General features: G+C 40.2%; 1 protein-coding gene across 3 annotated transcripts in view; it reads right to left on the bottom strand.

The window, feature by feature from the left end:
- The window catches only part of AGPAT4 (1-acylglycerol-3-phosphate O-acyltransferase 4), a 77,364-nt gene that overhangs the window by 17,248 nt on the left and 32,299 nt on the right, over nt 1-27,817 (bottom strand). For all 3 annotated transcript variants that reach the window (XM_032683784.1, XM_032683785.1, XM_032683786.1), the window contains 4 exons: nt 20,788-20,957; nt 10,015-10,176; nt 7,683-7,836; nt 1,320-1,422 (listed from right to left, as the gene is read on the bottom strand). In XM_032683784.1, the coding sequence (XP_032539675.1) occupies nt 1,320-1,422; nt 7,683-7,836; nt 10,015-10,176; nt 20,788-20,957 (589 nt within the window). The remainder of the gene's footprint in view (nt 1-1,319; nt 1,423-7,682; nt 7,837-10,014; nt 10,177-20,787; nt 20,958-27,817) is intronic.

Raw genomic sequence — 27,817 nt, 5'->3', positions numbered from 1 at the left:
CAGTTAATAAATTAACAGGTGTGACACTACTGATTTGTTCCTTTAGTTAAAAAAGTCTTAAGGTGACAAACATTCCAAACTAACACAATTTAACATGGCCATCCAAATTTTGCAAAATTCCATCTAGTGCAACACCTACGGCACTTCGATAAGCAAATATGGAGGATTTTGAAGAACATCTGTGATAGTCCCCAGCTAATTGCCAGAAGAAATTTAACCATGAGGCTTACCCTGCCTGTAAGAGCTTTTCAAGAAGCTCAAAAGGACAGAAGGGTAAATAGCTACCCTGAGTTGTGAAAAGCAATTTCCATAGTCTGCCAGACTGACTTGCAGCAGGCTGGAATGGTGTAAATGGAGGTACAGGAAGAGGAGACGCCCCTGTGCTCCACTGGAGAAATGGTCCACACAGGTAGGGCCAGCTGCTCCTCCATGAACACTAGCCAGCCAAGCTGTGTACACCAAACACAAGGACAACTAGGCTAAGCTACCAAGTGGGAGGAGGAATCAAGAGAAAGTTTCTTTTTATCCTTTAGCAAAAACAGTTCTGAAGAAATATTTTTTCAAACAGGCAGAAAAGGGGAGATAAAAAGGTCACCCATTTGATGTTGGTATCCAAGATAAACCAATTGGACCAGCCCACTATAGCTCTAAAGGGGTTATGATGAACTCCTGATCACTTGTGGTGTCACTTTTAGGCTCCTATGCTCCAACCCTGAACTATCTCATGTCCTGAGTGCCTGTAGTATGGGTGCTGCTGGTAGAACCTCACTTGGGAATTGGCTCATTCCCATTAAGATTATGGGAATCCATTGGGGTATTCATCACTTATAGAAACATTAATGAAAAGGAATCCAAGTAATGTTTTTTTCATTAAAGCAGCAGGCAAATACATCAACTATACCAACAAACAGAGAGAGGAACAGTCCTCAGCCTGGCCTCCACCACAGTTGGAACTCCTGTGCCAGAGACAGGTATAAAGCAACTCCATCTGAACACTTAGATGATGTTTGATATTCTGGCCAAGGGAGTGAAAAGAGGCCCTTCTGCTGCTCCTGAGCCAAGAGACAGACAAATGAATAAAAAAATAACAAACAAAAAGTAGTGTAGACACTTATGCATTCCCCACATATTTACAGTCACAGAACTTTACAAGAAACTTTTCCCATCCAATAGGAGTTTTTATCTGAAGCTCTGTGAAGCCAGGTTGGTAGAGATTTGCTTTTCATCACCTACTTGAAAACATTTCCTTATTTGTCCAATTGCAACTGCAAGTACACACTCCTGTATGCTAAAAAGGAATTAAACCATGGATTACTTGCCTTACATACAAATCTGCATGATATTTTTTTCCATTTAGAACTCCCAGCAATGTTGGATTTTCATTATTTCTAAAATTGAGGGTGGAATCGTAGACTGCAGAAACTACAAAAAGAGAAACAGGTTATGTGATTACCGTAGTAATACAATGGAAATAAGCCATTATCTCTCAGACAAGGAGAATATTTAAATAGCACCACAGTTTGAACTGTCATCAAGGTAAAAATGACAATGGAACACTCAACATGCAGGATTTAAGAAGGCAAATAACCAGTGACCCTTTCAGAAACTGCACCAGCAGAATGAAAAGGTCTGCTCTACACCCTTGCCTCCTTCCCCATCAGGTGCAGAATGACAGGCATACAATTACAGTTTCTGACAGACTGTACCTAGGACTTCCTAGGAGTCAATGGTTGAAAAACTGTTGTCTGTCTTGATTCACTGTGAATGATTCAACTACTCCCCTAAATAAGGGGGGAAACAACCAGGCAGATACACACTTTATAAACAGTGAACAATATATACCCTTTAACTAAGAATAGGTAAAGTGTGTGTGTGTGTGGGGGGAGACATCCTACAGCAGGAGGGCTTAATGTAACTATAAATTGCTGGGGTCAAAACCAACCCCCCTTTCATGTCCCTTATTTGATAACTCAGGCAGTTGCTATAGGGCAAAGGCAGACACAGAATGGCAGACCACATCTTGTGTGAGCTGGGCTGCTGCTATGAAGACATGCAAATGTGATGCATATAACATACAAGTTCCACTGAACAAAACGGCAGCCAAACTTTCAGTGTTGAGAAAACTGTTTCTGCAGTTCAGGACTGAGCAGTTACAGCAAAAGCATTTGCAAAGGCCAATCGCAGTTAAACCAGACAGCATTAACAAGCAGTTTCCAAAGAAAAAACATTCACTGTTAAACCACATACAGTGTTTCAAAAAAGATTGTCTGAACACATGCTTATTTTTCTGATGTCACAAAATTACCAGAGAACAATTCATTTTCCTGACACTGAAATACGTTGTGCATCATGGTACGAGTTCTAAGATCAATGACAGCAAAAAAAACTCCTCTTTTTTTGTCATGTGACTAACAAGCATTTCACCTGTAGCTTGCTGTATTTTAAGCTTCCTGCTCCAGTTTTGCAATAATGAACAAAAACACATGTCATGAACCTTTATTGTGAGAGTTCTTGACCCGCCTAAGAAAGGCTCTTATTACATAGCACAGATTCGCTCTTGGTTTTGAAACCTCTCTAGTTATAGAGAGATAAATTTGGCTTGATCACAGCATTCAGCTCCCAGAAACTCACCACATCATTTGTCACTCCAAAACAGAATGCAAAGCACAGAACAGCTTCAGTACTGAAAGGAAATCCTGAACACAAAGGCCAAACCCCTGCCACTGCATAGACTGTCCCTCGCACTAACAACTCCATTCTTTTCCTACTACAGTTAGATTCTTAGCCCACACTCAAAACTGCAACACATAAGCTAAAATCTACTTCTAGCAGACTACTCTCCCTGTACAAGTAAGAAATTACTTTTTTTTTTTAAAAAGTATCTGCCTCCATTTTTAAGCTTCTTAGCATAGAAGGATTTTACTAATCTACTCTAATTTACTAATCCAACGTAATTGCATGAAAACAAGAGCTAAGTTTGGTTTATTCAGGGTAAGCTTCTTAGTTTATTCTTTAATAGCATTATTCTAACGACAATAGGGATGCAATAAAGCAAAGTATGATATACAGAACACTTGTTCTTTCATTTTTTTACAAGATATCTCCATTTGAGTTTTTATATGAATTGGCTTTTGTTCAGACAAATTGGAAGATGGTTCTCCTGTTCTGAAAAAAGCTTCTGCAGAGTGGGCCAGGAACATCTTTATATGCTGACAGCCTTACAGAATCTTCCTTTTCTCCAGGTAAAAAAAAGAAATCCTATTCCAGTTTGCAACTGGTTTATAGTTTCATATTCAGTCAGTCCCTTTTAATAACACATTGAAATCTTTTGGTGCAAAGCAGTGCCAAACCCAAGACAATGACAGCACGTGCAGGAGTAAAGAGACCTCTGTTATATCCAGATATAACAGAAGATAACTAAAGACTTGAGCTTTTTCATTCTGAAAGTGTAGAAAAAGAACAACAATAGAAGTGTCAAAGAAAATGACTGCATGAATTTAAAATTTGCCAGAAAGCTTCCACAGCTAAAGCAGCACTAGCACGCTGTATGAACTGGTTATTGTTAAACGTGGATTTTGTAATTATATAATTAGAACTGGATCTCTCATGACTTTCTCATCCAAAAGCTGAGGAGTCCAGAAATTTCACTTTCTAAAACAAGTAAAAAAATAACTCCATACTATCTTGAAAACATTGCAACAACTGTCTCACTCTTGGGCTAATATAGGCAGCATCAAATGAAGTTTTGCTTCATTTGTGAAATATTTTCTATGAAGAAACTATATCTTAAAACCTCTTTTTCATTAAAAGTCAAACACAAGTCTTTGAAAGCCGTTTCAAAGGCTCAGAATAGATCATAACTAAACCGAAAATTTTTCCAGCTGAATTGCTATTTCCTGTTTAAAAAGTCTAGGGGTTTTTTTGTTTGCTTTCTAATCTCTGCACAGCTTTTTTTCCCATCTTTAACTTTGTTCTCTGTACAGTATTCTGATAGAGAGCTATGTACTTAAAAAGTAAATAAAAAAGATTTAATTTCTTAATTTCAACCTAAAAGAAAAATAAATCTTCAGATTATGCATCTAGAGAGGATTCTTCTTACTTAACTGTCCTCTTGAATTTCACGCATTATTGTGGCCATGGAGGATCATGCCAAAATCATGGTGGATCACCTGACAAATCAACCTACAGGGAATGAATAGACCTACATGCACCTTCATACTAGCACACAATGATCTGAAGATTGCAAAACGGAGGGGAAGGTACAGTGGAATTCACTGTATTTTTGGTATGTTACCACCTTGACACAATCCTTTGATTTGCCATTTCATTGCTCTGGTCAGTTTGATCAAAAATCACTCATCCTCTCAAACTTGGTAACTTTCTCTGGATGATGACTAGAAGCCCATTTGAAAACAAATAATATTCCAGGACTAAAGTGCAACTCAAGGGAAGAAAAAAGTCATTGCAAGACTCTCAAACACTGTCATACTGAACTCCATGAGAACACCACTCCGGAATTTATTCTCCTGCGTTTCCTCTAGGACAGTAGTTCCCAGTGTGCACAACTCGAGGAAAAGGTGCACAACACAACTTGGGCTTATCTACAACCCATCTTGAGGCACATTTTTAAATACAAGTCTTCACTAAATAAAAACAGCTGAAAGGAATTGCCTGATATACAGCCAGGCAATAAAAGTAAAAGTTAAATATATCTTTTGCAGTATTTATGACATTTATTTTTATGGTAAATCATGTATCAGTGTTTTAGAAACGGATCTGCATTTCCACTTGCTTCCATGAACAGTACAGGTAGCAAACAGCAATTTATTAAGACAGCAAATAGCTCCTAAAGATTAAGCTCCTGGTGACTGTCTCTACTACCATACTGGGAGAGATGGTCACTGACAAAATTACCAGAAAAGTTCAAAAAATATTAAAAGCACTTCTTTAAGAATCAAGTGCAGAGGTCTGAACTTGTGAAAGTAAATCTCTGAGAAGAAAAGAATTCCATTATCACTTATGAAAGAAATGATTTAGGAGGGAAGGTCCTTTACTTGTTCTCTCACGTGAAAGATATTTTTATCCAAATATATCTGCTTATGCTGACAGAAATGGCATCACTAGTATGGAGGCAACTTCTCATGTATGTACATTGAATAAACTCCTTCTGAAGGTAATTTTTTCAAAACAGATGGACTTGCCAGGCTCATGTCACCAACGTCTATTTCTGACTACTGCAGAAGTACTTCAGAACTACTTCCAGAGTATCTGTACCACAGAGCATTAAGAGTTGATACAAAGTTTTGAAGAGGACCAACCTGTGATCACTGCTACTATGGGTGAATTACCTCTACAGATGGAAAGAACACCATCTATCATGCTATAGTACTACAGCCTCAAACAAGTGGAATCACACCTTTGTCAGAAAGAAGTGGAAAAAACCCAGATAGAAGCTCTGCCACACCCAGCTGTGAACTGGTCCAAAACCTGCAGCTTGATTTCACTGCTACATGGTGCTCCAGCTCCAGCCAGGGCCACCACCCCTTGTGGGAGATCTGAAAGTGCATTAGCCTAAATACCAGGGCCCAAAATGGATTCAGGGAGCTCAGCACCCATCTCTCATTTTTCGAGATGCACGGGGATACCCCACTGCAGATTTGACCTAACTTCTAGATAGAGCTTACATTTCTAGATTATGGACTGTCAAAACAGATTCCCATCACATTCTCTATTCAAAAAACATGCACGGACTTCCTTGTTATCTGTACATAATGATGTTACAAGGAGTTCTAAAAATAAGACATTGTTTACAAAGGCTTTTCAAATGCTTGTCACATGTACCCCTTGTCTCTATAGGAGAGAAACATATAATAACCCAGACAATAACCCTAGTATCTCCCTTTCATTGCAAAAAGTGGCAAGGTAAGTAAAGCAACACATCCGGAAAAACATGCAACACTGATATGGGGTCATCAAACCCTCAGAGGTCTGTTGGTTGGGTTTTCAAGCTCAACAGTTTTTGCTGAAACTGTATATGAGAAGCTATGGCTCTGTGCTTCTCCTTGAACCTCACAGGGAAGTACTACCTTCTTAGTGGCCTTACATTGCCTCATCTAGCGAGTCACAGCTTCTGGAGTGAGGCAATGACACACACTCCGCTAAGTATATGAGTAATCTAGCAATCTCGGCCTTATTTTTCTGAATGTATTTCAAATATTTAGGATCCTAGTAAATGTTACTGTAGTGTATCACATGAACACCAAAAAGTTTTTATAAATGTCACTTTGGTTCCCTACAATTGTTTCCTTTTGAAACATATTCCCACAAATCAGCTATTTGTCCACAATCATGTCTTATTTCGCTTGTACTACACAGAGCAGTGAAAAGAACAAAATCACCACCAAAATAACCTGTCCCTGATTCCCAGCCGAGGGCATTAGAGGTCGCAGGGTTTTGACTCATCTCTTCTTCAGTGCCTCAAGTCTACCATCTCCCTGCCCTCAGTCAAACAGCCATCCTTATTCAAAAGGCAAGGTTAAACTGTGCCCTTAAGGGGGTTACTGAATGCTTCACTTAACTTACCTCTTCTTCATGTATCAGAAAAGATCCAAGCTATGCTATCCATTTTGGGGGTGGAAAGTTGTAGGTGCCTGGTAAGCTACAACAGTGATATGATCTACCTGACTCACAAGAGGATATGTAGAAGAAATATGACAGATAGCAAGACAGCTGACTGCAAAGCTTTTTTTACAGCAACTATCCCAGATATGCCACATGAAAATGTGTCTTCAAAGACAAAAGAAGTTTTGATATTAGCTTTAGTCAAGCTAGAACATTTTCTTCTAAACCCATAACCACTTTGTCTTTCTTATGCAACAGCCTTTTAACAATACATAACTCTACCAACCCCCCAAAATACCGTAACACTATGGCTACTTAGCACTGTCTTTCCTTTGCCCATGAAGTCCACAGCAGACGACTCTGATAGATAGTATTAGTCAAAAAAAAAAAATCACTTCAAAGGAATTGTGTGCAATATTCTTACTGATGTCATCTTAAAGGTGGCAAATGCAAGTAACCAGACAAAACTGGGGGACAGGGAGCTAAGAACAACATTAACAAAGAAAAACTTACTTCATGTTCTGTAATGCAGAAATAATTTGTTTAAAAATTTTGGCTACATGTATCTTCAGTCAAGGTCTACTCCCCTTCCTCAGCTCCACAAAGAAACTCTAAAGAGCAAATCTATACAGGAATTTAAAGCAGAATATTTTTTTTTAAATTTAAAAATTATATCATTTGAGGCAGGTATTTACCACAAGGAAACATTTTAAGACACACTGCCTCAGATTCTCTACTGATGCATTTCCTTCATTTAGAATAAAATAGCTCAGTAAATACTAAGAAATACTATCCTTTGGCAATAGGTACAAAATATGCAATTTGAGATTTCCCAATACACAGTCACAGTAACAGAAAATGAAATAAAAATAATAATAATAAAAAACCCCAAGTTGCTCCAGGACTTTATTAGTAAAATCACAGGATAGTGCAAAAAAGGTCAGAGAGGATCCCAGGGCTTTTCTGCTAGGACTCACGCTACAGGAAAAAGAAAAGCATGGCAAACTGACAGTAGCTGGATGAAATAACCATTTAGCATTTTTCCCTGTGACTTTCCTTACCTACATTTCTCAAACACTGCACGGTGACAGCAAATCCTTTTGTTCGTGGCAGTAGGTGATACTTGAGCTTGGGCAGACCTTTGGCTTCGGCTACCTGCATGCTAATCTGGTGCTTCTGTTCTGTGAACCTTGTGCCCTCGCAATGAATCAGGAACTAAAACCAAGAGAGAACTACAGTTAGACAGAAGCTCAGGTCTTCTACATCTGACTGAGCAGAGGTGTTTCTAATTCCCACCAGCACAGCCCAAGTTAAGACTGCTAGCAAGAACAGTTGCAGCCACATACACATTTAGGTAATTTATTTGACTGAAGTAAAAAATTTGAAACAAACACACAAACAACAAAAAAGTCAAAACCAAACACTCATCCAACTTGCCATCCTCTGGTTTGAACTTCAGCTTTTAGACCTAATCATCTGCTCTGCTACTTGCTATCAGAATGACTTGATTTCTCTAAATGAGTCACTCAATCTCTACACTCAAAATATACTCCTGTTGCAAATGTTTCACTGATGGTGAAGTGTACAGGTATCATGGTATCTAAATCTTGGTAAGTGTCTAAACTAAAGACATTTATAGGAAATGCTTCAGCACCCAGCTTGCACCCCCTGACTCCAACCCTCTGGCTTTCACTTATGGCACAAAGACACTGACAACTACACACAGCAACTCTGATGCCAGGGACAGAGCTGGTAACAGATGTAAGGCAGGAGATGCAGGACAACTGAAAGCCTCATGCACTTATGAACTATACAGTGGAAGTGCTCAGACATGAACAATTACAATCTTGCCACTGGCAGGCAGGGTAGAGCACACAGATCTTTGGAGATTTACCACTTGGTCATCTGCTTTCTGCCAAGCCTGAACGCAAACTAACACATCAGAGAGCACTGCCACATCACACAAGCTAAGTCCTCAGAACCCACAGCAAAATATAGCCAACAAAGACAGAGATTGAAGAAAACTAGCCAAGCAGACAGCTTTCAGCCCTAGCTCATCCAAGACCACTTCTGATGTATCACAACCATAATGTTAAGCAGCTAGATGAAACATACAGAAACTGATGAGAAAATCTCTCTAGTCCACTTCCCATGCTTTGCCTGTCTACCTTCCAAGGTGCTATTGTTGTGCCTTTTGACATATGTCATCATACAAAGGCAAATTAAAACTCCACATGCAATAAGCCCAGGTGTACATCAACAACTATCTCCTGTATGTAGGTATAGCTCCTTCTTAGTAATTAGTATCTATAGGATAGTGGTGGCTTGTGCTCACTGATTAGAGTTGAACTACCTAGGTGCATAGAAGGGCATTCAGTGCCTTTTACAAGTCACAGAGAACAGGCAAATCTTCGTGAGATAAGCTGAAACTGAAAACCAAGAATGGCCCCTCTACTACACAGTCTTCTGCCTGGAAGTCATCTAAACATTATCGAAGCACAGCTTAGCACTTGTTTAAATCAATGACTATTAAAAAAAAAAAAAAGTCTGTTTCAGAGAATGAGAGATCCAGCACATACATATTCATGAAGAAACTGCTTCCTAAGCAATAGGTTCTGTAGGTTCTGGTGAGGCTGCTTAATATACCATTTCTTTAACCAAATTGCCCTCTTGCCATCACTAGCTCGTGAGAACTATGATTTTTCTGATTACTAAGAGAAAAAATTCAAAGGCTTTTCATTCTCAAACCAGGAAATACCGGGCAGGGTCAATACTAAAAAATGATAGCAATGCAAAAAGTAATACTTCCTTGTTACTGAAAAGTGACACCAATCCTCTCCCCGTAACACAGCTGATGGCCTCAGTGGGCCATATCTCTGACCAGGTACTTATCTGTGGCTTCCACTTCTACTGCGCAATGTCTGACCAAGCACGTTCACAGGAAAGGCAAAATCACATGGAAGGGGAAAACACTAGTAGGAACTCTGCAATCTAAGGCAAGCGGGGATCTTAGGTAAAGAATACGGCTGATGTGTTTCAATACAACATCGTCACATGCATCTGTTACACCGCCATGAACCCCCACATCTACCCCTATCCAGGCTCCTGTACTTAGAGGACCACAAGATTTACTGAATGGATCACAGTGCAGGTATTTTTGCAGTGACATCTGCAGAGCTCCATACTACAGAGGAAGAAAACAGACAAGACAGACTATTACATAGGAAATTCCAGAGAAAATTCAATTCTTCGAGAATACTCTCCTGATGCCACCAGGAAGTTCACGAATCAAAGTTCTCAGGAGCAAGCTGGTGAATATCACATATCATCTGTGCCCTTCATTCCTGCCAAGCATTATAGCACGTCACACCCCACTTGTTAGTCATCACCCACCCAAAAGTTTTCAGGGTAGTCCCGGAGACTCAGTAACTTCTGTATGACTGTTTTCCGATCTTCTTCCCACTTGCGCTTGCAGAAGACTATCTCTAGGAAATACCACATCCAGCCAATGATAGGCATGTAGGAGAGCTCCTTCTTCGCAAGCACTTTGGAACTCTGCAAGACAGAATCAAAGCAAGGAAAACAGAGTTAAACCACTTAAGAATTCACTGTGAGTATGATACATGCACAGTTAGACACTCATATATTGGTTCCTATTGACCAGTCCCAGTTTTAACACCAGTGTAAAAACAAAAACAAAGAAAAATAAGTTTTTCTCATATGACAGAACAGTCAAATCTAATATCAGGTATCTGCATGGAAGACTTCCAGAATTAAACACATATGTGTATGTGTTTGCCTTTCCTACCCAAATGCTGAAACAAAACAGAAGCCAAATTCCTTCAAACACTGAGATCGATGCAAAAGACCCAAACCATATCAACAGAAATTCTTAATTCAAGCTGATCCCGGACAGTGGCAACTCAAGTTCCTTTAAGAGCAGCTATACTTCTCCCCAGTGCTGGGACTTCTCACCATGACCAAAAAAAAAAAGAAAAAAAAAAAAAGAAGTAGAGTCACAGAGCCATTGCTGTACAACATACTGATGTTTGCACATGTGGTTTACCAATGGAAGAATAAAAATACTTGATTCGTGTTCAAGTTTGTTCATGAAAGGGCAGAAATACTACAGCAGTGAATTTCTCTTCAAAGCATGTTTCTGAAGTAGGGGGGAAAAAAAAGCATTCTTCGTGTCTCACAGGTGAGACAGTCACTGAAGGAATTGGTCCAGACCCTCCACAAGAAGTCTATGATTTATCAAGCATTCAACAAGTTCCAAAAGTCAAATCCTACTCCAGAATTTAACTCTGTGATCATCTCAGACTGACATTCCTTTGGACAGGAAAACTGATTCCACTTGCTCCTTTCCTGTCTTCCAAGCCAGCCAGCCTTGGTGAGCTGTCCCATGTTTCTCTTGGTTATTTAATTAACAAAATGGCACATATGTGTGTTGTGTGTATATAGAAATTGTTGCTTCAGTTTTTCCTGAAAAACAGTGACATTTTCTTATAGGGTAAATGGAGTAATTACAGCCCAGTTTCTAACCACGATATCGTTATAAGCTAGCCCATCAAAATGCTCTGCAGATGGATTCCAGGACATGGCATTTGACTAGAAGAAACTATTTATTGGTAGAAGTTACCATCAAGAGAAAATATTTATTTTTCATTTTTTTTTGGTCACTGTTGTTCATTTGGTTGCTAGGGAAAGAGACCTGACCTAATTCTTTATCTCAGTTCATTTCTTTCATCTGTTCTCCTTCCTTCAGAAGGAAAATACCTTAAATAATTAAGCTATCTAAAAGCTCATAAGACTGGAAGGCAAGTGCACATCACATTGCTTCACAAGCAACTGTTACACAGAAGCAGAATAGAAAACTGCAGATAATTCCATTTCTAAGCATGCAGGAACCATCTCTGTCAAATCATTTAATGCTCTATAATAAAGTGCTCCCTCTTGAGCATTTGAGACTTTCTGTATTTCAGTGACGGGCTCAGATCAGGACTCCAAACCCAGCTCTCCCATGAGGAGCAGTTCTAGTATTCAGCACAATTTTAGTCATTTCAATTTCAAGCCATGTTTTACCTTAGTCACTACGACAGGGCAGCAGCAACACTGAGCCCAGCCTCCTCTTCCAGTTCCCAAAACTGGGCACAGAGAAACAGGCTACTACCACTCTCCTCAGCTCTGCTTTTTTCCTACACTATTGCTTTTCCTTTGCTCAGTTACTCTTAATACAAGTAATTTTCTTACTTCCAAAATAAATGTAAATAGTTCTAGCACACAGCTTTAAAGGCCTCCAAAGAGCATTTTTGTTGTAGACCATGTACAGTATAGCTTCCATTCACAAGAACAAAAATCAATTCACACACTCTTCTGCTCCTCTCCACCGTACGTGTCAAGCCAAGGTTTTGCTCAAGAAACCCCAAGAGATGTTAAGTGTTTCTAGCTGAGCAGGGAGGGCTAAAACCTTTGGGAACTACTGTCTACCTCAGCCATAGCCTAGTACAAGCCACTGCACAATGAGGCCAACAGCGAGAAAAAACCCCAACATGCTCTTCAAGTTTATGTACAGTAAGTATTCAGAACTACCATAAACTAACCTAGGTGTGTTTTATATAGAATGTGCAAGGCCTCCATAGCACAGAGTCAGAAAAGAATCCAGTAGTCCTTCCTCCCAGATTTTAAAATGTACAAGTTACACAAGAGGCACATGAGAAGTTGCTACTGGTTTTTTTTTTTCCCCTCCCCCAGTGGATCCAAGAAACAACACTGTAAGCTAAGGTGTTATGGGTAGAGGTATAACCACAAAAGCAGAAGAGATGTCTGAATTCTTCCCCAGGGTAAGTTCTTATTCATTTACTGTGCCAATGCATTTTTAAAATTTAAAAGCGCTCTTCTAGACATGTGTGAGTATGACTCCTTAGATGCACATAAAAAGAAGCTAAGTTACCTCACACTGTTTTGTGCACCCATCTGTCCTAGGATTAGAAGGAAGACTAATGACAGAACTAATTAGAGAAAGGAAACTTCTCACTGTATTATACTAGCAAGACTGCTCTCGAGTGGGAGGAATACATTGGCCTCCCCTCAGGAGTTACCATCTCCTTCACAATACTAGAGCTACAGTCTGTTCTGTTTCAGACATCTACCTGTGCACAGCTCCTGTGTAAATACTTGAGGGAAAAAATGCAACTCTGGTTGACTTCAGCTACTAACTTGTTCTTTACCAATGTGTTTTGGTAAAATTCGTGACAGTTACCTCTAACCTTCAAATTCAACTTGTTCAACAGAATAAAATTCATTAAAAAGCGCTGATTTATTCCATGTAAGCTGCCTTCTTGAAGGAAGTTAAGCATTTTCAGTGCTCAGAACTGCATAATTTCAACAGATATTTAATGAAATTACTGCTGGACAGGGACAACTTATATACAGTAATAAAAGTTTAAACCAGGTTAATTTATTTTGGCCAAGTTCGTTCAGATGGAAATACGCATGAAGTTCCTTCCCCTTTGTGAATGACTGCACCAATATCACAAAAAAAAAAAAGTATTCTTACAAGTTTATTTTAAAAGCATTTGTCCAGCTTGTTGTCAAAGAAAGAAAATCTTGATTCTGTATGTCCAGCCTCAGTTATTCAACACCTCTTGATCAAGAGCATAACAAACAGCAAGAAATAACTGTGCAAGCTGTGAATGTCCAAAAAATTTGTTCCACAGTTTCAAAACAAGTTTATTGTAGCTGCAAACCATTAGCAGCAGCAATTTGCCTCATAAGTTATTTGCTCTACAGGCTGCCCTCAGCATTGACATACTTTAGATGATTTCCACTGCGCTATTTTTGAAATATAGCACTCCTTCATATTATACTCCTAGGGCATCAAGATGGAAAGATATGTTTCTTTAGTCTCTCAAAGCCATCGTTCCAGTAATTTAGTTAGGTTCCTAATTTCTAATGCTTCATATTGAATAAAATTTCTCCATGTTGGAAAGGTAACACAGCAATATTTTAGAAGACATATTCCCTAGCACGTGCTAATGTGCTGTGTTAAATACAAGTAATAATGCACTTTTGGCTGCCTACAAGAACAATGACATATTTTAGAATAACAGAATTGTTTAGGTTGGAAAAGACCCTTAAAATTATCAAGTCCAACCACTACCCCAGCACTGCCAAGTCCACCACTAACCCACATCCCGAACTGCCACATCTGAAAATCTTTCAAATACCTCCAGGGATGGGTACTCAACTACTTTTCTTGGACGGTCTGTTCCAATGCTTGATGGAACTCTGAATGTAGACATTTTTCCTGATATCCTACCTAAATTTTCCTTGATACAACTTGAGGCTGTTTCCTCTTGTCCCACTTTATACCTGGGAAAAGAGACCAACCCTCACCTTGCTACATCCTCCTTTCAAGTAGTTGTAGAGAGCAATAAGGTCTTCCCTTGAGCCTCCGTTTCCCCAGGCTAAACAATCCCAGCTTCCTCAGCTGCTCCTCACAGGACTTGTGCTCCAGACCCTTCACCAGTTCTGTTGCTTTTCTCTGGACACACTCCAGTACCTCAATGTCCCTCCTGTAATGAGGGACCAGGACCTGGTTACAGTACTGATACAGACCTGGATACTGGTGAGGTGCAGCCTCACCAGTGCTGAGTACAGGGTAACAATCACTTACCTGGTCCTGCTGGTCATACTACTTTTGATACAAGCCAGGATGCCACTGGCCTTCTTGGCCACCTGGGCACACTGCTGGCTCATGTTCTGCCACTGGCAACCAGCACCCTCAGGTCCTTTTCTGCAGGGCAGCTTTCCAGCCACTCTCCCCGCTGCCTGTAGTGCTGCCTGGGGTTGTTGTGACCCAAGGGCACCTGGTCTTGTTGAACCTTATACAATTGGCCTTGGCCCAGTGATCCAGCCTGTCTAGATCCCTCTGCAGAGCCTTCCTACCCTCCAGCAGATCAACATTCCCAGCCATCTTGGCACTGTCTGCAGAATGACTGACGGTTTACTCGATCCCCTCATCCAGATCATTGATAAAGATATTAAGCAAGACTGGTGCCAAAACCAAGCCCTGGGGAACACCACCAGTGATCTGCTGCCAGCTGTATTTAATTCCATTCACTACCACTCTCTGAGTCCAGTCATCCAGCCAATTTTTTACCCAGCATAGACTGCACCTGTCCACATCACGAGCAGTCGGTCCAGCGGGGCCTCTTCCCTAGTTGACTCTCTCACCAGTTGCATCAGGAAGTTGTCTTCCACATACTCCAGGAACCTCCTAGACTGCTTCTTCTCTGTAGGTATTTCCAGTAGACATCTGGTAAGTTGAAGTCTCCCAGAAGAACAAGGGGTAGTAATTGTAAGACTTCTCCCAGCTGCTTATAGAACATTTCTTCTGCCTCCTCATCATGGGTTGGGTGGTCTGTAACAGACTCCCGACAGGATATCTGCCTAGAAACACTTGACTCTTTCATCACCATTGTCCAGTTCTAGACAATCAAAACACTCCCTAACATACAGGGCTATCCTACCACCTCTCCTTCCTTGTCTATTCCTTCTGAAGACCTTATAGCCATCCACTGCAGCATTCCAGTTGTGCGAGTCATCCCACTGTGTTTCTGTGACTGCAATGATATCACTGCTTTCAAGCCACACAATGGCTTCCAACTCCTTGTTTGTTACCCATGCCATGTGCGTTGGTGTAGATGCACTTCAGTCGGGCTATTGATCCTGGCACCTTTTCTGGGGGAATTCCAATGTGATCATTCTCAGGCACTTCATGGTTTCTTACACATCAACAACTTTGGCTTTTGCTGCTGCATGGATCTCCATGCTCTACCTCCACGGACCTATCAGACCAAAGAACCTCGCTAGCACACCACCTCTCAAACACCAGTATGTGACCCCCAGCCTTATCTCTAGCAAGCCCGATTTTGTTCCCTTCCCCCTTCAAATCTAGTTTAAAATCTATTAATATCTTAAAATGCACAAACTACTGTGCTCACACACCTATCAGTCCCATACAATAACCTACAAAAGTCTCTTCTCACACCTATATTTAAGGTAATGATTAGTTTTTCCAACAGCATGCTTCAAAATAAACAACTCAAATAAAATCTGGGTTTCCTGACACAAGGAACAGATACTTAAAGTTAAAATTTATTACATGTGCTTAGCGATTTTTTATGAGAAATATGGCCTCTTCTGGAAATGAAAATATTTTGATGCAACATGAGCCCCTCAGAATAATGTTTATGTTTCACTGAGACAGAAACATCAGCATTAATAACTTGAAACACCGAAGACACCAGAAGATAAACAGAAAAACCAGTACGTTTAGCCTTAAAGCATGGGCGGTTTTTGCCAATATTAATGTCTTCATCTCAAAAAAAGAGTTATTAAATTACTAGAAAAGCTATTTTATCACTGCTTAATCAGATCAAGCAGTGAAGTAGCCAATCCAGGCAGGGAGCATATTAAAGTGCTTTTGGTAAAAATCCTGAATAACACCTCCCTCCTAGAATATGCCTCTATCCTGAGTTTCATTTCTGATGCACAGTAGGTCTGTTTTCAGTGGAATGGTTAGGAACATCCTTTGAAGAAACTAAATGCTACTAATATATTTAAATAGTGATACACTAGCTAGGTTGTCCACCACTAAGAAGATAAATCCAAGGACTGGAATGTCACAGGCAGGAAATGGAAATGGCACAGCAGAGTGCAGGGACCTGTCACCAAGTCCATGCTTCTATTACACAACAGAGCAAAACACAGACACCAGAGTTAGCATCCCCCCAGCCATCGCACCAGCACGGGGTGGAAAAGCAGAGCATCCACAACACAACCATCACAGTCACCCTGGCTCAGGATCACAGGAACAGCCCTGTCTCTTATTAGGAAACACTGGTGTGGACAAAGTTGTGTCCTGTTGGGGTTATGCTGTTTCCAACTCTACAGAAAACCAAGTTGGCAGCCCAGCTCCTCCTTCCCTCACAGCTTGTTGCAGCCACCTGTGTGTCACACAGAGGCAGGATTCAGCCATCCCCATGGACATCTATGCTGCCTATGGCAGCATGATGCTGACTTGCCATCAAGGACCCTTATATACCCCTCCTCCTGCACACAAAACTGAGGTCTGGCAGCACATAGAGGTGGAAATGTGGCTGATGAGTGCCAAGGAATGAAAACAAAACCCAAAGAACCCTTCACAAAAAACCCCACAAGTGGAATACAGACGTAAGTGATTGATTGTTTGGGCCCAATGCAGGTTTTCCTGAAACCCTTGTTGCTCCTAGTTTTTGTGAAGTCTGCCTCCTTCTTCTATTTTCCAACAGCAATGAAAAAAATCACGTAAGGTTTGATATTGCACAGTTATACATCCATAAACTAGCAAGATAATCTCAGTAACTTGTAAGAGTAAAAGCAAGTATAAAACTGCTTCTTCATGTAGGTTTCTCCTTCTCCACTACAAATGAACAAGTCTCTGGTTCTCACTCAGTACTGTCAACCCGGTGCCTCCTAGAATTTTCAATGGGTGCTCCAAAAGAATTAAAGAAAAAAAAATTAAAAGTAAAACAAATATTAGAATTGTCATTCTTTCCCCTTCATCGTCTCCATGCACACTCCTCAAATTCTTAGCACCTTATTTGATTCTTTTTGCTAAATTTTCTTCCAGAGCCAATAAAAAAAAAAAACTTCATGAAAGCAGAGAACCTCATGTCATAAAAGTAGAGATCTGAGCCCTTAGAAGAACACTCAGGTTCACAAACCTAAAAACAACAGGCAACAGACTGTGCCACTCCTACTCTACTCCCCAAAACCAGCAAAAAAATTCCCTAAACCAACATTGATAAAAACAAAGCCACATTGAGAGAGCTTTATAAACCTGTTAAGATTAAGGTAATTTGGCTATAAGGAGAAAGCCAGTACCAGAGAAGAGATACAACAGATGGAGCAGAAAAACAAACACACAATGTTGCAACTGAGACCAGGAGGGGCAGTTTTCATATCCTCGTTAAAACCTAAAAGGAAAAGGGACTTTTTCTTTTGGGGACAGAAGGGGCAAGAGACATTTAAGGATGCTCAATACTGCTTTCAGATAAACAAAAACAATGTCCTGGTTGCGGCTGGAATAGAGTTAATTTTCTTCCCAGTAGCTGTGTTTTGGATTTAGAATGAGAATAATGTTGATAACATGTGGATGTTTTAGTTGTTGCTAAGCGGTGTTTACACTACATCAAGGACTCTTCAAGCTTCTCACACCACTCTGTCAGGGAGTGGGCTGGAGGACAAAAGAAGCTGGAAAGAGACACAGGTAGGACAACTGATCCATACTAGCCAAAGGGATATTTCACACTATATAATGTGAAATATAAACTAGGGGGAAAGTTGGCTGGGGGCTGCTGCTTGGCAATTGGAGTGTGGTGCATCATTTGTTTTGTATATTCTGACTCTTTTACCATCATCATTATTTTTGTCCCTTCTTTTCCTGTCCAATTAAACTCTATCTCAACCCATAAATTTTATCTCCCAATTCTGTCCCCCATCCCACAGGGAAGCAGGAAGTGAGCAAGTGAATCCGTGGTGTTCAGCTGCCTGGATGGTTAAACCACAAGAACTAAGAAAAAAGTTACAACATTTAATGGCTCCATTTAATAAAAGTTCAAGCTGTAAAATGCTGAAAGTTTGAACACATGCATATGACACTGTTAAGAGCATTACCATTATCTGCCAGGGCTACAGGGTACAGCTGAATGTCACAACAAAGCCATTCTGTCTGTCTGCCTGCTGCAGCCAAGCACAACTAGTTCCAACTCCTTCAGCTCAAAGCTGAAGTCGTCTTAGTCGTCTTCCTCTCCCCCCTCCCCAGGCATCTCTCCTTTCTTCTTTGGATTAGTTAAGGCAGAAAAGAGAGAGAAAGGGTATCTGAAACATGCCAAAATAGAACAGAGAAGCACCAGAACAGATGGAGGAGACAACATGCGCAAGATTTCCTTTTCAGCAGCAGTGGACATGAGATCAGCTGAGTAAGGTGCTGGCAGATACCTAAACTTTGCACAGAAACTTAATGGAGTCTACGATTAAACATCATTAAATATAAACAATTATCGGCTCACAAAGTTGCTGAGCCACAAAACACTGGAGGCTGGAATACCTTAGACATCTTGCCTGGACACCTGCCTTTTTCCTCTAACTCCTTTTTCTAAACATCAGCCCTCAACAACGTGGTTTCTAATTGTGGTGCCACATCATGCTCTGGAAATTGATGTAAGGTAGCACAAAGTCAAACCAACCTATATTCCCTATCCCGGCATATTCGTCTACCCCTGCACTACCCAAGCCAAGTACCAGTATAACAATATACACAACACAATGAGGAAAACTGATTGTGTAGCATTTTCCTTTTATTTTTTTCTTAACCTGGCTTAAGATGAACCTCAGCTGGTTGCCCCAACAGGGAAATGAACTGCTCTGTTGAGTAAAGACATGTATGCAAATGAGAGCACATGGGAACTACTTCTTCCTGGAACGGTTTCTGGGAACCAAACTCAACACTGAAACAGATTTTTAAACCAAAAAAAAAAAGAAAAAAACTCCACATATATCAGTTCCTTAGAGAATCCTAAGATTAGCATAAATACAAACCGAATAATAACTGTAAGCATTCTAAAAAAGGAAAAATTATTTTCAGTTAGTGCAATGCAGTAATTCTTCAGCAGTTATGCTTCTATGTTGTGGTATTCTTATGCACAGGGAACAATACAGACTAAAACAGAATCCTGATTAACTTGGAAAACTATGAAAAAAAATTACAGCTAGTGAGATTCAATCCAACTACAGAGTACCAATGAAAAACCAAGGTATTTTTGATCTTGTAGGTCCCTACTACTTTGTACAGAAACAATTCTTTCATTTTCTACATTGGTACTTTCTGAAGATGCACCTGACCCTTTAAAACACAGTTTTATTTAGAAAACTGAGGCCTTTAGGCTTACAAAATTAGACAGACTATACTAAAACACCACTGTATAATGAACACGTAGATAGGGGCCAGATTTTTGCGTGTACATCTGCTTGCCAGGAACAAGTTTCCCTATATCTCCTGCTGTACCATGCCATCCTCCAGCTCTCTGCTCAAGTCCTAGACATTACAGCAGATTTGTTCTTCAGTAATTAGGATCTAACAGCCATTTTGGTGACATGCAGGGCCTGTAATGCTTAGGTTCATTTTCCTCTACTTTTAAGGTCTCCTTTTAGATTGCTGGGTTTTTTTTAAACAGAAATGCCATTATTGCAATTTGAAAGTGACTGAAGTGATGCATAAATTTCCAGAAAATGCAAAGAGTTCAAAGGAAAGGCCATAAAAAAATCATAGGTTTGCACAATCCAAGGTCAGGACTTTTGACAGTGGCCAGCATCAAAGCTAGAAGGATGCCGCAGAAGACTGCCAAAATGAGGTATTAGTCTTTCTTTTTAGGAGGGAGAAACTATTAGATAAATCCTTTGTAGACAGAGAATACAGTCACCACCTAAAAATTAAGTTAGGTTAATTTAGACAGGGGCCTTGTATCATCCCCATGATCTGGCAGGGGAAACAAAAAGGCAACCCTAAAAACAAATGCACACTTAACTCTTAGCCTAATGTGACAGTGTATTTAACCATGGGTAACTCATTCCTCCTCCATCTCTTACTAGCTATAAGCTGGTTACTGCTTTCACTTGAGATGGCTGCTCTTTCATTCTGAGAGAGGCAGGCTACATCACTCAAACTCTACCTGTGGATTTGTAAGACTACACTGGAAAAAGCAAACAAATTCTATAATTTACTGGGAAAGAATCATGGAACAGCTCATCTTTCTGCAGCACAATGAACCTAGCAAACACACAGAGAGAAGTAACTGTAAGGACCTCCACAGATTAAAAAAAATATCTCCTTCATCAGCTTTAACTGCAACGCTTTTAAAATTTCTGTGCCCAAGCAATCCTGCCTCAGTACTCCACATACTTGAACTGTACTGCTTTAGGTTCACCTCTAATTCTGGACAGTGGTGGGTGAAATTTGAGTGCAGATCTGTTAGCATTCAAAAACACACATAACTTATTTTGGGTGTTTTTTGCACATCCAAGAAGAAGTAATTTATTTTAAATGCTAAATAAACTCACCCCCAAGACCCCAAATCTCTCACAAAAGTTCCATCCACAGAGAAAGTCAATTTCGAAGTTGTGATTAAGGATTACGATGGCATTCTCTTTCCCATACTTGTGGTAACTCTCTGGATCAGTGTATAGGGTGCAATCGGTGCCTGACCACCATTCCAGCAACATCACCATCTCTGAAATAAAAAACAAGAAATATATGAATGTACATAGTATATACAAAGCCAAAAATTAGTATCATGTTGAAAACATCAGTCACCTCAACAGCACATAGCAATGAAACGGCTGTAATGAAGAACACGTAATGAGGACTGCTTAAAACACAGCTACCTTTACAAGCTGAAGAGTGGTTTCTCAGAAGTAACCTAGTTACAATCATATACATTTCATTTGCTTATCCCATTATCAAGCACAGGCTTGCATTGTAGGCTTTGTATTTGTTTTGCTTGGAACTGTAAGTCTAACCACAAGATTTGTGAATCAAACCTTTATGTTTAGAGAAATCTTTCTGGTCTGGGGCACAGGAAGTTGAAGTGAGTCAGTAAAGCCAAGAAGCTCGGAGAGCTCTATCTCCATGGAGACAGAAAAAGGAAAACTGAAAGCAATGGCTCTCTTCAAGCAACCCATGTCTTGAGCTGGGGGTACCATGAGGGTACCACGAGACTAAATGAGAGCTGTCTTTCAAGACTGCAGAGGAGTTAAGGGACGCATCTGTTTCCTCTCAAAGCTATCACAAAAGTTCTGAATCAAAGCAGAGGTCTAATGCAAGGGGTTATTCTTTGATAAATAAAATGTATCTCCTCCTCAGAGCAGAGCTGTGCCATACGAATGCCTCTGCTGGAAGGATGAGACATACATGATGCTCTCCTGGTTCAAGACAAGCTGCAAGCACCACAAATCCTCATTCACTTCAGGAAAGATCAAAACCAGGCCAATCTTGGAAACACTTCTGAATTCCTTTCAATTTAGGTCCCTTACTGGTGACCAAAACCAGAAAATAGCAAGGAACAGGTCATCTACATTTTCAGTCATCATGAGCAAAATTAATTGTCTGAAGCTCTTGGACAACATCGTGCTGTACAGCAGAGAACATACATGACACGAATGAATTTTACCTAAGCGTTACAGCCAGGCTAACAAACAATCTCTATTCAAGTAACATTACCTTAATATGATAAAAGCATGTTTATGGTACAGTTTAATGACTGACTTGTCAGTCCACCTGTTTGTTTCTAATCAGGGCAGGTAACTACTACCACAGCAGGAGTACAGGTTACTCAATGCATGCTATTGTGCATCAAAACAATTGTCACAGATGCAGAGGGAGACCTAAACTGCCATATGCTAACTGAGCAATGGCAGATTTCACTGGTTGGAAACTAATTTCCCAATAAAGCCAAAGATGTTCACATCTCAGCGAGACAGCTTGTCCTGGGTTACACAAACACTCTGATATCCACCTTTTCTCTTTTCTCCAAATAAGCCTACTAATTTAGACTGTGGGGAGGACTTAAGTAGTACTCTCCTGGGAGAAGAATGTATCAACCAATGTGAAAAGACTGGAAGGCTGATGACTGAGAGGGTGTGCACACCTGCAACCTCAAGGCTATTTGTGTCCTCACACAAATGACTAACTTGTGATAACTCCCCCTGGGGAGACATCAGGACAGTTCACTCAAATGGCCTGAAGATATTCACCATGATGGTCATAATGGATCCACCTGTGCTTAGAAGGTGCCAGAGACTCTTAAAATGTCCCATGATCCAGTATTAATCATCCAATGAAGAACTCACCAGAGGCATTCTCACCTACCCTGAGTCCAATAGAAGACCACAGGGACTTCACTGAGGAGGTCGAGGGTTTCCTTCCCTCACTCCATGGGACTTTTACCATCCAGGCCTCAACCACCACCTCAACAGATCAGGATTACAACCACCATCAGAGTTGCAGTGACCAGGTCTCATTGCTGGATCCAGCGGGTGTCTTGTGGGTCCTTCCAGTCCCAGCCCTGCTCCAACTGGCTGTACCAGCACCGCAGCCTCACTCCAGCACTGACCCTCCAAACTATTCCTGCCAGGTTTTAACGGCTGAGGGGAGGCTGGCTGCAATCTTTTTTTTGGTCCAGTGGGTGGGAGGTTGGGAATTTTTCTGGTTTTATCAGTATTATTTATCAGTATTATTTAGCATTCTTCTTGATAAAGAGGATTTTTTTCACTTATATCTGGGCATGTTTGGTCTCTCTCTCTCTCTGTATTGGAGAGAACCAGGGGTAATGGAGGAAGAAGACTTCCATCTGAGGTCTCTGCCCCTCCAAATTGTCTCAAACCGAGACAGCTGTGAAGATATAGAAACATATACCTTCCAGATTTCCCCTGCTAAGAGCTGCCTTATGAAACACACTCACAATTTTACATCTTTCCAAGGGCATAGCTTTCTACTGCATTTATATTGGAAATAAAAGCCCTCTTCTCCTCCACTGTGTTGACAAAAAAGCCAACTTTACCTGAGAATAGCCATCCCACTTCAAGTGTGGATTTTTAATTTATTTTGTCTTTTTCCAAGGAACTTGAACAAACCTAATAATATATCATGAATCTCACTATAGGTGTGCCACATGCATACGTTACATATTTCCAGTCTCAACTATATTCCAAAAAAGCACAGGTAAAAATATTTCTAGAAGTGGTTTGATTCTTCGGGCTTCACATAAGCAGGGTTTTTGTTTGAATACATACTGCAGAAATAGGTCCCTATTCCTCACCTCACATGCCATTTATCACTGATATGCTCAGGCAATTGCTGCAGAAACACAAAGAAGGCATTGAACACCTCTGTATTTAAAATACCATCTGCCAGCTTCTAAGCTCTTAACATGTTTCTTCCCTCCTTCACAGTACAGATGATTGGAGGAAGTTTCCTCCTCTTTGTACACCAGTCATAACATTGCAAGTAGAAATCAACTGTACGGGGGGGGGGGGGGGGGGGGGGTGGGGTGTGTGAAGATTCTCTTGCTCCCATCCAGGACTGGTCTAAGACTTCTAAGACTCTCTTTGATGAGGGTTTGGAGTTTCAGCATCACAACTGAGCTGGTAAATTCATATTCAACTACGTCATGAGGGTTCCTACCTTTCAAAGTAATTCCTTCAGTGACACTTTCAAGCAATTAATGCAAAGGAAGGAGAAAAATCAAAGGAACTTGAAATCCCTGCTTTGAAGGCAGAGTCCTCGCAGCAGATTACAACTAGCTTAGAAGAAGCTGATGGCAGGGAGAAAACGACTTCAAACGTCTCATATGGATACTCTGTCTGGTTAGGAATTTTGAGTTGTTCTGCCTTTCTGAAATAAAAAAAGGTTCTCATCCTGCTACACAAAACAGCCTCTACCTCCTGCAAGAGTAGTTTCCTAGCCCTTCACTGCACAAATCTGAACTGCTTCAATGCTTGCGCTTCTAAAGAAATAACTAGAAAGAAAACATCTCCAAGGCAGACGTGAACTATAAGTGGTTATATGAAAAAAAAAACATTTAAGGGAAGAAGGGAAACACAGAGTTTATTGAGACTTGTTATCTTCCACCTCAAAGTTTTCAAGAATGAGTCATTAAAACAGTTATCACTGTTCTTCTGTAGAAGTTGTTACTAATTCCTTTACCTAACTATTCTTGATAAGGAGCAGATCACCTACTGTGGTTCCTTCCAACCTTATCCATTCTGTGATAAGCCATGAAAACACTTGCTTACAAGATTAACTATAAATTGCCTGTTTTGAAATGTAATTAAAACATAGTTATTTATTGACACAATAAGTACAATCATTTGAAGATCTCAAGTGCATAACTTGTTTTAAGGAGCTACAGAACTGTAACTCTTTGTACGTCATGTACCTGCATGACATAATTTTCTTTACCCTATGTATCAAGGCAACACCAAGAAAAAGAATTTAGAAAATCCTTATGGAAATATATGGCAAAAGCACAGTAAGCTCTCCAATACAAATAAAAGCAAGACAAGTGGGCAAGCTGTCACCACCATTTCAAAAACCAGACAGGGTGAATGGACGCGTGATGAATGAGTACATTGCATGGAAGACTGGGGAAAGCATTTTAAAAAATGCAAAAATAAAGCTAAACATAGAGTGACAGATAGCACAGACTAGTTCATGTCTGTCTACGTAAGAATGACATACAATAATAACTCACTACCTTTCCAGATTTTCAGACTACAGGTGCACTTCCTAAACATTTTTCACAGAATTAATTAAGCCTACAGGTATCTAAAAAAAGGAAGTCTATATCTTCCCTGGACTACTCAAAAGCCCTCTGTGTACCACAGACGGGGTTAAACCCCTGAATGATACCTACTATACTTACTAATCATGAAGCTCCATAAGAGGTTTTCAAAATAATTCCAAGTATTGACAATTGCACAGCCTCCTCACACAGGCTATTCTAGCGTTTCACTAACCTGACCAGGCATTTATTTCTCGTCTCCACTTTCTTTTCGTCTACAGGAGCTGCAGGTAATTATGAGGAAAACCTGAAGGCAGGAATTCTGCTATAAGCTTGCACTGATTATATACATGAAACTGGAGCTCAGAGCTGGAACATTACTAAATGTCTACAGGAAAAAAATTTAAAATGAACTGATTATTATAAAAAAGCATATAGGTATTTCCTGTGAGGGTGAACAAAACGTAGTTCTTGGGAAAAAAAACCCAACTGCAGCTCTTAAATCAAGCAATGCCTTTCCCACTTCCCCAAGATGAAGGGGAGGTCATTCAGGGAGCCCAGTCAGACAAGGTATCAGCTCTTCAGCATCAAGCAGATTCCCTTCCATTCTTTACTCTACGTGAGCAACACATCCAGGTGTGCATGTGACCACCAATGAGGCGTAATGGAGTAATCTGGTTCAATCCAAGACAGAGGTCCTGGTCATCAAGCTGCAGGAAAATGCTTAAGTTGACCGGTTTAAAGAGAAGAAAAAAACCAAAATCCAGCCCCATCTTTCCTTAGTGCTGCCACCACCCATTCCCTACCCCACCATTTACCAGAGCTGGTGGTACAGTCACTGATATCTTTGGACTTCTTTTCCCCTCCTTTAAAGTTGTCTTGCAGCAAAAAGTAGGTGGCTGATGGCAGGGAGGGTGTATGGGGAATTGCGCACATAAATTTCAAAAGAAAAACAAAGAAACCCCTTCTCTGTTGGCTACAGGTCTGGTTTTGGAGATTTTTGCACAGGTCTCCATGGAAGATCCTGTAAGCAATTCCCCTGAATAACACTTCAGTTAACTACATGGCTGCGCTTTTAGGGACAGAAGTCACTAACAGTGAAGAAAGCAGAAATGATGACTTTTAATTCCTTATCCATCACAGTAAATTACTGGGTGTGCTTGCAAGAAAGAAGATAAGCACAGTACAGCCCTTTCATACAGTCAGGTTCCAAGTCCCATTCATTTCAGCATTAGCTTGCAGGAAATTATTTTATGTACTTTTCTTCAAAAATCACATATTCCAACACAGGCAATGTGCTGCTTTTGCCACAAATGACTGAGGACAGTATATCATGTGCTGATCAAAGGAGTTAGTACCGACAAACAGCTGGCAAGTTCCTATGACACCAACATTTGTTTTGTATGGGCGTGAAATCAGGCAGTCGCGTCTCTTCTAGATGCGGTTTCTTGTTGTTCAGAACACAAAACAATAAAGCTTTTTCTACTGTGTGCAGGAGCAGCACCACAGAGGAACTGCTTAGCAAAAAAAAAAAAATGGTTACAGTTCATTCACTGCACGTCACTGTACAAAAGGAATACTAGTCTTGTTTCAATACTTTCTTTTAAGCTTTTTCCTACACACATACATCCCAAAAATTATTTTTTCATCATGCATCCTTGGTCTACTTGTAGGTTTTATTACTTTTAAGTCTGTATATCTTTAAGAAATACTGTCCCTACCTAGTCACTTGACAAAACCATTCAGTGTTACAAATGGTACATCATGACCATTAGGTTTATCATAAAGACCTCTACATTCACTTCTTCATGGGAATTAGTTACAAGCAGATGGGAGATGACAGCTGAAAACAAAGCACAGAAGCTACCAACCAGTTCCAGCTAGCAAGGGATCCCCAAGAAGTTTTTGGGAAGAAGTTACTGATGGTCTTACAGTAGAAAGTTAATTGAGAAGAAGAAACACCATATATCTGTCCTGAGCATACATGCATGTTTTCCATGTTGGTAGATTCATACGAGTAACTTCTGCTTCTTGTCAAGGAAATTCTACACTATAATATACTAAAACCAGTCAGAAGATAGTTGGAAAGGATGATTATGAAGTATTGTATCTGTCACCTCCATAATGCCTGTGTACCTCCAACATACATTAGTGTTCCACAGACAATTTTGTCATTCTCTGTTCTGCATCCCTACTCTCCCTAAATACATATGTACCAACTCTCCTTCCTCTGACAGGCTAAATGGACAAATAGAAAAATCAACCTTCAATTAGCTGTTCTCAACCTGAATTTAAACTGAATATTGCAATTTGTGTTTTTAAGCTTGAAGAAGGATTTCTGCATGCAAATCCTTTACAGTTTTCCCTGTATGTCAACTGGTCTAATAAAAACAATACTTTTAACTGCAAACCATTTATATTATCCATTTTCCTTAACCCTGTCCCAAATGTGTTCAGCCAATCAGACAACATCATCCCTAACAGTGAACACCAGATATGCTACAGCCTCCTGTTAACCATGAGGACAGGCAGTTCCTGGCACAATACTTCATACTGTCCAACAAATAGCACTTCACATAAATCATCTCTGCTGCCCTCACAAAAGGCAGCAGGGCTCCAGATGTCAGTACTAATTTAACAGCACTAACCAACTCTTCTAGTTTGCATAAACTTGTCTCTCTTTAAGCAACAAGAACCATCCACTATCTTGACTGTTATTTGCACTCAACTATTCCTAAAGTAAATAATGAAGGATTTACACCACCTTCTTGAAGTTTAACGTAGGTCTCTGGCATGCACATCAGTCATAT

This window comes from Chiroxiphia lanceolata, chromosome 3 (assembly GCF_009829145.1).
Source record: "Chiroxiphia lanceolata isolate bChiLan1 chromosome 3, bChiLan1.pri, whole genome shotgun sequence".
Classification (NCBI taxonomy): domain Eukaryota; kingdom Metazoa; phylum Chordata; class Aves; order Passeriformes; family Pipridae; genus Chiroxiphia; species Chiroxiphia lanceolata.
The sequence above is the reverse complement of the archived record's forward strand: the minus strand, read 5'-3'. Positions and strand labels throughout refer to the sequence as shown.